The sequence below is a fragment of the Pan paniscus genome, chromosome 6 (assembly GCF_029289425.2).
Source record: "Pan paniscus chromosome 6, NHGRI_mPanPan1-v2.0_pri, whole genome shotgun sequence".
NCBI classification, from domain to species: domain Eukaryota; kingdom Metazoa; phylum Chordata; class Mammalia; order Primates; family Hominidae; genus Pan; species Pan paniscus.
In genome coordinates this window covers 185,858,834-185,871,535 of record NC_073255.2, presented here as the reverse complement: position 1 = coordinate 185,871,535, position 12,702 = coordinate 185,858,834, and the positions used below count along the sequence as shown (strand labels likewise).

At 46.4% G+C, this 12,702-nt stretch overlaps 1 protein-coding gene across 1 annotated transcript in view; it reads right to left on the bottom strand.

Moving 5' to 3' along the window:
* ZNF783 (zinc finger protein 783) overlaps positions 1-12,702 on the bottom strand; it is a 31,128-nt gene that overhangs the window by 3,563 nt on the left and 14,863 nt on the right. The window contains exon 5 of the mRNA XM_003820502.5: positions 2,266-2,394. Coding sequence (XP_003820550.3) covers positions 2,266-2,394 — 129 coding nt within the window. The remainder of the gene's footprint in view (positions 1-2,265; positions 2,395-12,702) is intronic.

The following is a 12,702-nucleotide window of genomic DNA, read 5'->3' as shown; positions in this document are numbered from 1 at the left end:
CCAGCCTCAGCCCGGGCCCTATCTCCCCACAGTGCTCACAGCACATTGCAGGGGTCCTGCTCACTGAGCCCTGCCACACAGGCACTGCCTCGAACGGTCACTCAGTCCTGATTGTTGTCATCTGCCTCATTCCTGGAGGCCAAGCTAAGGACATCAGGGGAGGGGAGATCAAACTGCAAGGCCAGGAGCCAGGGAGCCCGGAGGTCAGGGGTCAGCTGGAGTGGGACACAGAAGCAGAGACCCTGGGCACAGCAGAGAGCGTGGCAGGACCCCACCCCCAAGAGTTCTGGTGACATTAGTTACCATCTGTAAAAGACAATGAACCCCAGGGGCCCTGCATGCCCCCAGACCACCCTAAGAGGCCTCTGTGGACTAGAGATGGTGAGTGCTGCACCCATGCTCAGCTGCTCATCCACATGACAAATCCACACAAAGCGTCCACGACCTGTCTGCCACTACACTCACTGGTGACAGAGAGGAGGCACTGGGACCTGAGATTCCTGCCTGGGTCTGTGTGAGTCTCACTCAACTCCCGGGTTGGGTGGAGCCAAGGAGCTGCTGCGACAGCAGTGACAAGGACAACCAAGGCAGTGGCAGGTGATCACAGCAATGTGCTGGAGACGTGAGACCCCAGGTCTCAGCACCCAGCTCTCAGGGGTCCCTAATGTGAGGGAGGGTCCTGGCACCCTGCCCTCTCAGGGAAGCACAGACTCTAGGCAGAGGGACACAGACTGTGGACATGGCGGGGCTGGGAGCCCAGCCACGCCAAGACCACGTGGACAGCTTTTCCATCATCATCGGACCACATGCCTGGGATCTGATGCCTGGGTTTTCATGCAGTGCCTTTCCAGCCAGGCCAGACCAGACCACACCACAATGGAGAAAGACCAGGAAGGACCCCAGACTGATCTGGGTCCCCACAGTCCCCAGGGAGATAGAAGCTGGAGAGGGAGGGAGAGAACCCTCAGGAGGAAGCCCCTCACCAGGTCCCACCACCCAACCCCAACCCCACCCCACTCCCAAAAGGACCCCACGCTCCTGTGGGGCTCTGCTGCGGCCACAGGTGCCTCCGCCCTTCTTCCCCAGGCCCCATGCCTGGCAGGATGTCCCTGGTGGGGAAGGTTGGAGACTCCCCATCTAAAGACTCTTCTTCTGGCTTAATCAAGGATAAAATGCTGGTGCTAGCTGGGGGCCACGTGAGAAAGACTCGGCGAGGGCCTCTCCCAACACCGGCTGCTGTACACCCGCGGCTTGCAGCGTGCACAGCCATCTCCCCAGCAGCCCTGGACGTGCGCAAGTCCCTGTCAGGGAAAGGAGGCCTAGGGCTTCTGTCCCGAGGGCTTCAGAGGTGAGACAAGAGCTATGAAGGCCATGTCCCCAACACTCCTGCAGGCCAGTGCTAATGACTTGTCCCTCAGCATCTGTCACCCTGATGAGCCTGAAAAGAAGAGGGTTGGGAGGCTCCCGGACACCGTTCCAGGTCTGCAATGGGGCAGGAACATTGCCTTCCCACCTAAGAGGGTCCCATCTCTCCAACTCCATGAGCAGAGCCCAGACTTACACACTGGCTGGAAAGAGAAACCCAGGGAAGGGAGGATGATCCAGTGGGGAAGATACCCAGAAATCACCGCAGGGAAAGCAACCAGAGACGGAAAGTCGGGCCAGCGGCAGGACCAGGTGGAGGAGCCAGCCCCGCAGAGGACACTCGACAGAGAACAGAGCTCTGGACTGTTTGCCAAGTGTTCCGCTAAATGCCCTGATATACATTTTTGTGAAAGGACAGGCAGGGACTGCCTTTAAATAAAAGCAGACAAAGAAGTCTGGAAGGATGACTAAAGCCAGAGTTCCCAGTAGGTCTTCAGAAAGAGGGCGTTTACTGAGAAACACCACGCTGGCGCCGCGCTAGGCACAGGACACACACTGCCCCGTGGATGGGACCCTCGTAAAGACCCTGGGGAGGCACAACACACCCACCTACCCCCTCCCCTCACTCCACTGGACCCATGTGCCCAGGCCCCCAACACGCAGAGGAACCCACCCCTCTATACAGACTGTTTTCTCAAGCTGAAAATGCCAAAACCTACCTTCTTTTAGGCCTGTCTCAGGGGCCTCTTTCCTAGAAAGCCTGTCCAGCCCAGCCCAACCAGTCTCCCAGCCCTCTCTCCCAGCCCCACGCTTCCAGGGCTTTTCCTCAGCACCATCGCTTGGTGATCGCGTGCTGCCTCAGGACACTGTTCATCCTGCCGCCTCACTGTCCTCACTCACCTGCTTCTGGCCCGGCAGGGGCCACTCTCGCCTCTGAGTCCTGCTGCTGCTTGGGGGCCTGCCCTTCTTTCAGCTCCTCCTGGGCAGGGCTAAGTGGGCTGGTGAGGTGCTCTGGATACGGAGGGAGGCCTGGAGAATGTAAATCAGTGACATTGAGCACAACATGGAGGTCTCCTGCCCAGATGACCAGGGACCCTCTGGGGAAAGGCAGAGTCACTGCGATCCTGGGGCCTCAGCTCCAGCACAGGGCATGATAGTGAGGTGGACCCCACCAAATACCTGGCAGCTAGATTCCAGTCTAAAGCCTCATGTCCCAGAGAAGGAAACTGCAGCACAGGAATTCAGCAGACAGGAAATCACGGTAATGATCACCAGGCAGGTCATGACAGAATCTGGCATTTTAAGGCAGGAAAGAGAAACACCATGCCTGTCCCACCAGCCAGTGGGGTGGTCACCACTTCCCGCAGTCGGGCCTCCTCCTCCTCCTCCAAGCTGCTCTTATGGCATAGGGGACCCAAGGCAGGGCAGAAACACAACTGAAGATATGGCGTTAGGGGCGTCAAGGTTTTCCCCTCAGAAGTTGTCTTTCAAGATAACTCCATCCCTACGCCTACTTCTTAGAACCCGTGTCTATATACATGTTTAATCAGTGCCCGCCTCCCAGAGTGATCGTAACCAACCCAGCTGTTAGCAAGACTTTCAAATGGTAAAGCCCCGAAATGAGCACTTGTCCTCTCACACAAGAAATCAAACTCTGATTTTTTTTTTGAAGTTTTTTTTTTTTTTTTTTTGAGGTGGAGTCTCGCTCTGTTGCCCAGGCTGGAGTGCAGTGGCGCAATCTTGGCTCACTGCAAACTCCGACTCCCAGGTTCAAGCAATTCTCTGCCTCAGCCTCCCGAGTAGTAGGGATTACAGATGCCCATTACCACGCCCGGCAAATTTTTGTATTTTTTAAGTAGAGATGGGGTTCCACCATCTTGGCCAGGCTGGTCTTGAACTCCTGACCTTGTGATCCACCCTCTTGGCCTCCCAAAGTGCTGGGATTACAGGAGTGAGCCAATGTGCCTGGCCAAAGCTCTGATTTTTTAAGCAAAAAAAGATGATAAGAAAAAAACTATGATGAGCAAGAGGCTGACAGTAAGAGTTGACAGAATGCTACCATCAGAGATGAAATCAGCAAATGGCTCACATCATTTGTCCACTTGATGCTAAGAGGAATTTGAAATTGGATGGGCATCAGAGGGGAACAGACAAGAAACCCAGAATCATGGAAAAAGTGGCTCTACCTCCAAACCTGGGTTGGAATTTACCACGCTGGATCTTCCTAAACTTAAGCATCCAGAGAACAATGCCTTGTCAGAGATAAAAGAACAACCAGACCGGAAGCAGTGGCTCACGCCTGTAATCCCAGCACTTTGGGAGGCCAAGGCAGGCGGATCACAAGGTCAGGAGATCAAGACCATCCTGGCTAACACGGTGAAACCCCGTCTCTACTAAAAATACAAAAAATTAGCTGGGCGTGGTGGCGGGCACCTGTAGTCCCAGCTACTTGGGAGGCTGAGGCAGGAGAATGGCATGAACCCGGGAGGCGGAGCTTGCAGTGAGCCGAGATCGTGCCACTGCACTCCAGCCTGGGCGACAGAGCGAGGCTCCATCTCAAAAAATAAATAAATAAATAACAACCAAAAGCCGAGTATGGTGGCACATGACTGCAGTCCCTGCTAGTTGGGAGGCTGAGGCAGGAGGATGGCTTGAGCCCAGGAGTATGAGGCTGCAGTGAGCCATGATTGTGCCAGTTGCATTCCAACCTGGGCAACAGGGCCAGACCCTGTCTCAAATAAATAAATAAATAAATAAATAAATAAAAAGTAACCCAAGTGGGGTCCTGTCCACTCTACCTCAACTGAGGTTCTCTTCTAACAGAAGAGGTAAAACCAGCTAGAATGTTATCAAAAGGTAAAATAGTGATGAAAAGTAATAATCCAATTGAGTCTGTGCCTGCTAACACTGCTACCGATTCCCCTTTACGTACGGGAGAGTTATAAACCAACGGGTTACACTGCCCCTAAAAATGTTACTTTCATGACAAGCCTAAAGACGGTTGCTTCATCAGCAGATCCTAAAAATTTCAGTGGATCATCCTCTGAAGTTTCATCTTTGGATCCTTCCTACAACAAACACATCATCCATCCTACTAAACAGCCCCAAGCATCACAAGGTGGTGACTGAGCAGGATGAAACCTCAAAAAAGAATGAGAAACAGAACAGTCTAAGTGAAAATATGAATCCTGACTGTTCGTGAGCCACTAAGAATTGAAAATAAGGCCGGGCGTAGTGGCTCATGCCTGTAATCCCAACACTTTGGGAGGCCGAGATGGGAGAATTGCTTGAGCTCAGGAGTTTGAGACCAGTATAGGCAACATGGTGAAACCCTGCCTCTACAAAAAAATACAAAAATGAGCTGGGTGTGGTGGCATACGCCTGTAGTTCCAGCTACTCAGGGGGCTGAGGTGGGAGGATCACCTGAGCCCGGGAAGTTGAGGCTGCAGTAAGCTATGATTGCACGACTCCAGCCTGAGTGACAGAGCAAGACCCTGCCGAAAAAAATTAAGAATAATTTTTTAAATATTGGGAGGAAGAGCCAGATTCCACTGCAGTTGGATTTGGGGGACAGCACTGGCAAAGGGGCAGCACCCCCAGGATCAAGCAGCCTGCAAGTCAGCAGTGCTCCTAGTTGGGGCAGTCCCAGGCCTCTCCAAAAATGCCACTTCCATCAGTTCCATCAGGTGAAGACTCCACGCAGCTCCTTGGCCTCCAGTGCCCCCAGATGAATAAAGGGGAGCACAGGCCAAGAAGGCAACCTCATTGAAGATGATTTTGAAAGAACGGCAGGAGAGGGCCAGGCACAGTGGCTCACGCCTGTAATCCCAGCACTTTGGGAGGCCCAGGCGGGCGGATCACAAGTTCAGGAAATCGAGACCATCCTGGCTAACACAGTGAAACCCCGTCTCTACTAAAAATACAAAAAATTAGCCAGGCGTGGTGGCGGGCACCTGTACTCCCAGCTACTCGGGAGGCTAAGGCAGGGAGAATGGCATCAACCTGGGAGGTGGAGCATGCAGTGAGCTGAGATTGCACCACTGCACTCCAGCCTGGGAGACAGAGCGAGACTCCGTCTCAAAAAAAAAAAAAAAAAAAAAAAGAACGAATGAACGGCAGGAGAGACAGCAGCACCGTCTCCCAGAAACTGCCATGAGCTCAGCTGTTACAAGTGACGACACACAAGAGTACACCACTCAGAACAAAAAATAAATTTTAAAATAAATTTTAAAGTGTATCTGTAAAATGGGAATAAAAAAAAAAAGAGTAGACTGTGGTGGTGACAACCAGTGCCCAGAGTAGGCAGGCATCGGCTATAGAGGGATGAAAGAACTGGACTCCCAGAAACAGGCCGGGCACGGTGGCTCATGCCTGTAATCCCAGCACTTTGGGAGGCTGAGGCAGGTGGATCACTTGAGGTCAGGAGTTCAAGACCAGCCCGACCAACATGGCAAAACCCCATATCTACTAAAAATACAAAAAAAATTAGCCAGGCATGGTGGCGCCCAACTGTAATCCCAGCTACTTGGGAGGCTGAGGCAGGAGAATCACTTGAACCCGGGCGGTAGGGGTTGCAGTGAGCCAAGATCGAGCCATTGCACTCTAGCCTGGGCAACAAGAGAGAAACTCCAACTCCAAAAAAAAAAAAGAACTGGACTCACAGAAACAATACATGCCAAAGTTCCCACGTTTCAGCTTGATACTCTACTAATCTTTTATTTCTTTTTAAAGTGGACATATTCTGAATACAGGTTTCGTTACGGAGGCCAAGAGAACAAATGTTTACTTTCATATTTTCTCTGTAAGTAAAAGGGCTGATATATTTTGAATAAAGAGTGATTAAAAAGGGGGGGGAGGGGCTGGGTACAGTGGCTCACGCCTATAATCCCAGTGCTTTGGGAGGCCAAGGCAGGCGGATCACCTGAGGTCAGGCGTTCAAGACCAGCCTGGCCAATATGATGAAACCCTGTCTCTACTAAAAATACAAAAATTAGCCGGGCACGGTGGTACATGCCTGTAATTCCAGCTACTCAGGAGACTGAGACAGTAGAATCGCTTGAACCTGGGAGGTGGAAGTTGCAGTGAACTGAGATTGTGCCACTGCACTCCAGCCTGGGCAACAGAGTGAGACTCAGTCACACACACACACACACACACACACACACACACACACACACACGCGCAAATCTGGCTCTTTAGGGACTCCTGGCTCAGAACACTACAATGGGGGTTCCCAAACCCAAGTCCTATACTAGGCTAGTATAGCAGCATCCCCTGGGGAGCACCCCTGGGAATCTCATCAGTAGGTTCGGGGTGGGCCTAGGAAATATGCATTTTTTAAAAGATTCCTAGAGCAAGAAACATAAATAATTCACAGAATAAGAAATTTAAATGGCCCTTAAACATATTAAAAAACAGGGCCAGGTACGGCAGCTCATGCCTGTAATCCTGCCACTTTGGGAGGCCAAGGCAGGAGGACTGTTTCAGGTCAGGAGTTTGAGACCAGCCTGGGCAACACAGCAAGACCCTGTCTCTACAAAAATTTTAAAAACTGCCAGGCATAGTAGCACATGCCTGTAGTCCTAGCTACTCAGGAGGCTGAGGTGGGAAGACACTTGAGCCTAGGCCTAGGAGTTCAAGGCTACAGGGAGCCATGATTATGCAACTGCACTCCAGCCTGGATGACAGAGTGACATCTTGCCTCAAAAAGGGAGGGAGGGAACAAGATGGTCAAACACAACCCTCCAGCAATTATCTCCCCTCAGAAACACCAAATTCAGTACTATTCACACAAGAAAGCCCTTCAAAAAAACCAAAAACCAGATGAGCAGTCACAGTACCTGATTGTAACATCATATGAAGGAAAGAAGCACTGAAGAGGGTGGGAAAGACAGTCTTGAACTGCCGATACCAACCCTCCTCCATACCCCCGCAGCAGCCACGTGGCACCAGAGACAGAATGTGTGCGCTTAGGGGAGGGAGAGCGCAGTGATCGGAGGACTTCGCATCCGAACTCAGTGCTGCCTGTCACAGCAGAAAGCAACACCGGGCACAACCTAGCTGACGCCCCCTCACAGAGGAAGCATTTAGAACAGCCCTAGCCATGGACAGGCACAGTGGCTCACGCCTATAATCCCAGCACTTTGGGAGGCTGAGGCAGGTGGATCAACTTGAGGCCAGGAGTTTGAGGCTGGCCTGGCCAACATGGTGAAACCTCATCTCTACTAAAACTACAAAAATTAGCTGGGTGCAGTGGTGGGCACCTGTAATCCCAGCTACTTGGGAGGCTGAGGCGGGAGAATCACTTGAGCCTGGGAAGCGGAGTTTGCAGTGAGCCGAGATCATGCCACTACACTCCAGCCTGGGCAACAGTGCAAAACTCTGTACACACACACGCAAAAAAAAAAAAACGTTTACTCAAACATGGTAACAGAGAATTTTCCAAACCTAAAGATATACCAATATTCAAGTACAAGAAGGTTAGAAAACACCAAGCAGAGTTAACCAAAATAAGACTACCACAAGGCATTTCGTAATCAGACTCCCAGAGGTGAAGGATATTAAAAAAGGATCCTAAAAGCAGCAAAAGAAAAGACACAAATGACATACAATAGAGCTCCAATACGTCTGACAGCAGACTTTTCAGTGGAAATCTAACAAGTTTTAGAGAGAGTGGCCTGACTTTTTTTTTTTTTTTTGAGACTGTGTCTCGCTCTGTCGCCCAGGCTGGAGTGCAGTGGCGCAATCTCAGCTCACTGCAAGCTCTGCCTCCTGGATTCAGGCCATTCTCCTGCCTCAGCATCCCGAGTAGCTGGGACTGCAGGTGCCCGCCACCATGCCCGGCTAATTTTTTGTATTTTTAGTAGAGACGGGGTTTCACCGTGTTAGCCAGGATGGTCGCGATCTCCTGACCTCGTAATCCACCTGCCTCGGCCTCCCAAAGTGCTGGGATTACAGGCGTGAGCCATCACGCCCAGGAGAGTAGCATGACATAAAGTCCTGAAGGGCCAGGCGTGGTGGCGCATGCCTGTAATCCTAGCACTTTGGAAGGCTGAGGTGGGCGGACTGCCAGAGCTCAGGAGTTTGAGACCAGTTTGGCCAATATGGCGAAACCCTGTCTCTACTAAAAATACAAAAAAATTAGGCAGATGTGGTGGCACATGCCAGTAGTCACAGCTACTTGGAAGGCTGAGGCACAAGAATCACTTGAACCTGGGAGGCAGAGGTTGCAGTGAGCCAAGATTGTGCCACTTCACTCCAGCCTGGGCAACAGAGGGACTCTGTCTCCAAAAAACTAAAAATAAAAGTGCTGAAGGCAAAAAGCTTTTATCCTAGAATAATATATCCAGCAAAAATATCCTTCAAACATAAAGGAAAAATAAAGATTTTCTCAGACAAACAAAAGCTGAGAGATTTCATCAACACCAGTCCTGTCCTACAAGAAATGCTAAAGGGAGTACTTCAATCAGAAAGAAAAGGACATTAATAAGCAATAAAAAAAAACATCTGAAGGTACAAAACTCACTGGTAATAGTAAGTACACAAACACAGAATATTATAATACTGTAATTGTACTGTGTAATGTGTAAGCTACTCATATCTTGAGTAGAAAGTCTAAAGATGAACCAATTTTTTTTTTTTTTTGAGACAAGAGTCTCAGTGCAATGGTGCGATCTTGGCTCACTGCAACCTCCACCTCCCAGGACTATATGCCAATAAATTGAAAAACCTAGAAGAAATGGATAAATTCCTAGACATATACAACCTACCAAGATTCCACCATGAAGAAATCCAAAACCTCACCAGACCAATAATAAAATCATGCATGCTAAATGAACCAAGTTTTTAAAAACTACAACTTTTCAAGACATAGACAGTACAATAAGATATAAATAGAAACAACAAAAAGTTAAAAAGCAGGGGGATGCAGTTAGAGTTATTAGTTTTTTTCTTTACTTGTTTGTTTTTTTTGCAGGTTGTTTCTTTTTAATCCGTGTTAAGCTATCATCAGTGTAAAATAATGGGTTATAAGATATTATCTGCAAGCTTCATGGTAACCTAAAACAGATACGCAAAAAATAAAAAAGAAGAAATTGAATGGACAGATGGATAGAAGGACCACAAAACATCTAGAAAACAAATAACAAAATGGCAGGAGAGAATTCTTACTTATCAATAAAAACATTGAATGTAAATGGTCTAAACTCCAATCAAAAGGCACAGAGTGTCTGAATAAATAATAAAACAAGACCAAATGATCTGTTGCCTAAAGAAATGCACTTTACCTATAAAGACACATGTGCACTGAAAATAAAGGGATAGAAAAACTACTGTATGCAAACGGAAACCAAAAAAGAGTAGGAGTAACTAGACTTATATCAGACCAAATAGATTTTCAGATGAAACTATAAAAAGAGACAAAGAAGTTCATTATATAATGCTAAAGGGGTAAATTCAGCAAGAGGATATATTAATAACATTATAAATATATGTGCACCCAACTCTGGAGCGCCTAGATATATAAAGCAAATACTATTAGAGCTAAAAAGAGAAACAGACCCCAATACAATAATAACTGGCATCTCTGACACCCCACTTTCAGCACTGGACAGATCATTCAGAAAGAAAACCAACAGAGAAACGCCGGACTTAATCTGCACTATAGACCAAATGAACCTAAAGATATTCACAGAACATTACATCCAATGGCTGCAGAATACACTTTTTTCTTCTCAGCACATGGATCATTCTCATGGATGGACTGTATGTTAGGCCACAAAACAAGTTCTTAAAAATTCAAAAAATTGAAATCATACCAGGTATCTTCTCTGACTACAATGGAATAAAGCTAGAAATCAATAACAAGCAGAACTTTGGAAACTATATAAACACATGTAAATTAAATAATATGTTCCTGAATGGCCAATGGGTCAGTAAAGAAATTAAGGAGGATATTAAGAAATTTTTTGAGGCCAGCTTACGCCTGTAATCCCAGCACTTTGGGAGGGCAAGGTGGGGAAACCGTTTGCATCCAGGAGTTTGAGACTACCCTAGGCGACAGAGCAAGACCCCATCTCCACAAAAAAATCAAAAATTAGCCAGGTATGGTGGCACACACCTTTAGTCCCAGCTATTTGGGAGGCTAAGGTAGGAGGATTGCTTGAGCCTAGGAGGACAAGGCTGCAGTAAGCTGTGATCACACCACTGCACTCAGCCTGGGCAACAGAGCAAGACCCTGTCTGAAAAAAAAAAAAAGGAGAAAGAAAGAAAGAAATTTTTTGAAAGAAATGAAAATAGAAACATGACATATCAAATTGACCTATGGTACTTATGAGATACAGCAAAGCAATACTAAGACAAAAGTTTACAGCAATAAGTACCTCTATTACAGAAGTAGAAAAACTTCACATAAACAACCTAATCATGCATGCTAAAAAAACAGAAAAGTAAGAGCAAACCAAACTCCAAATTAGTGGAAAAACAATAAAGATCAGAACATAAATAAATAAAATTGAAACAAAAAACAATACAAAAGATCAATGAAATGAAAAGCTGGTTTTCTGAAAAGATAAAATCGACAAATCTTTAGTCAGACTAAGATAAAGAGGACCCAAATAAATCAGAGATAAAAAAGAGATATTACAACAAATACTGCAGAAAGTTAAAGGATCATTAGAGACTATTATGAACAACTATATGCCAATAAATTGAAAAACCTAGAAGAAATGGATAAATTCCTAGACATATACAACCTACCAAGATTCAACCATGAAGAAGTCCAAAACCTCAACGGACCAATAACAAGTAATGAGATCAAAGTTGCAATAAAAAGCCTTCCAGCAAAGAAAAGCCAGGGACGTAATGGCTTCACTGCTGAATTTCACCAAACATTTAAAGAGGAATTCATACCAAGGCTATTCAAACTATTCTGAAAAATAAAGGAGGAGGGAATATTTCCAAACTCATTCTATGAGGCCAGTATTACCCTGACACCAAAACCAAACAAAGACACATCTAAAAAAGAAAGCTACAGGCCAATATCCTGTTGAACATTGATGCAAAAATCCTCAACAAAATACCAGCAAACCAAATTCAACAACACATTAAAAAGATCTTTCATCATGACCAAGTGGGATTTATCCCAGGCAGGGATGGAAGAATCATTCAACCTCTGCAAATCAATGAATGTGATACATCTTACCAACAGAACGAAGAAAAAAACCACAGGATCATTTCAATTGATGCTAAAAAAACATTTGATAAAATTCAACATACTTTCATGATTAAAAAAATCCAAAAAATGGGTAAAGAAGGAATATACTTCAACACCATAAAAGCCATATACAACAGATGCACAGCCAGTATCATATTCAAAGGGGAAAAACTGAAAGCCTTTCCTCTAAGATCTGGAACAAGATAAGGATGAAAAAGATAAGCATGCACTTTCACCACTGTTATTCAACATAATCCTGGAAGTCCTGGCTAGAGCAGACAAGATAAAGAAATAAAGAGCATCCACACTGGAAAGGAAGAAGTTAAATTATCCTTGTTTGCAGATTATATGATCTTATATTTAGAAAAACCTATGCCGGGCGCAATGGTTCACACCTGTAATCCCAGCACTTCGGGAGGCCGAGGCGGGCGGATCACCTGAGGTCAAGAGATCGAGACCATCCTGGCTAACACAGTGAAACCCCGTCTCTACTAAAAAAAAACACACAAAAAATTAGCTGGGCGTGGTCATGGGTGCCTGTAGTCCCAGCTACTCGGGAGGCTGAGGCAGGAGAATGGCATGAACCTGGGAGGCGGAGCTTGCAGTGAGCCAAGATCATGCCACTGCACTCTAGCCTGGGCAACAGAGCGAAACTCTGTCTAAAGAAAAAAAAAAGAAAGAAAAACCTAAGCCTCCATCAAAAAAACCTATTAGAACTGATAAATTCAGCAAAGTCGCAGCATACGGAATCAATATACAAAATCAGTAGCCTTTTTATATGCCAACAGTGAACAATCTGAAAAAGAAATCAAGAAAATAATCCCATTTACAATAGCTATAAATAAAATAAAATACCTAGGAAAAAACTTAACAAAGGAAGTAAAAGATGTCTAGAATGAAAATTATGAAACATTAATGCAAGAAATTGAAGAGGACACCAAAAAATGGAAAGATATTCCATGTTCATAGATTGGAAGAATGAATTAGTTATAATGTCCACAGTACACAAAGCAATCTACAGACTCAATGCAATTCCTATCAAAATATCAAAGACATTCTTCACGGAAATAGAAAAAATAATCCTAAAGTGTATACAGAACCATGAAAAACCTGAAATAGCCAAA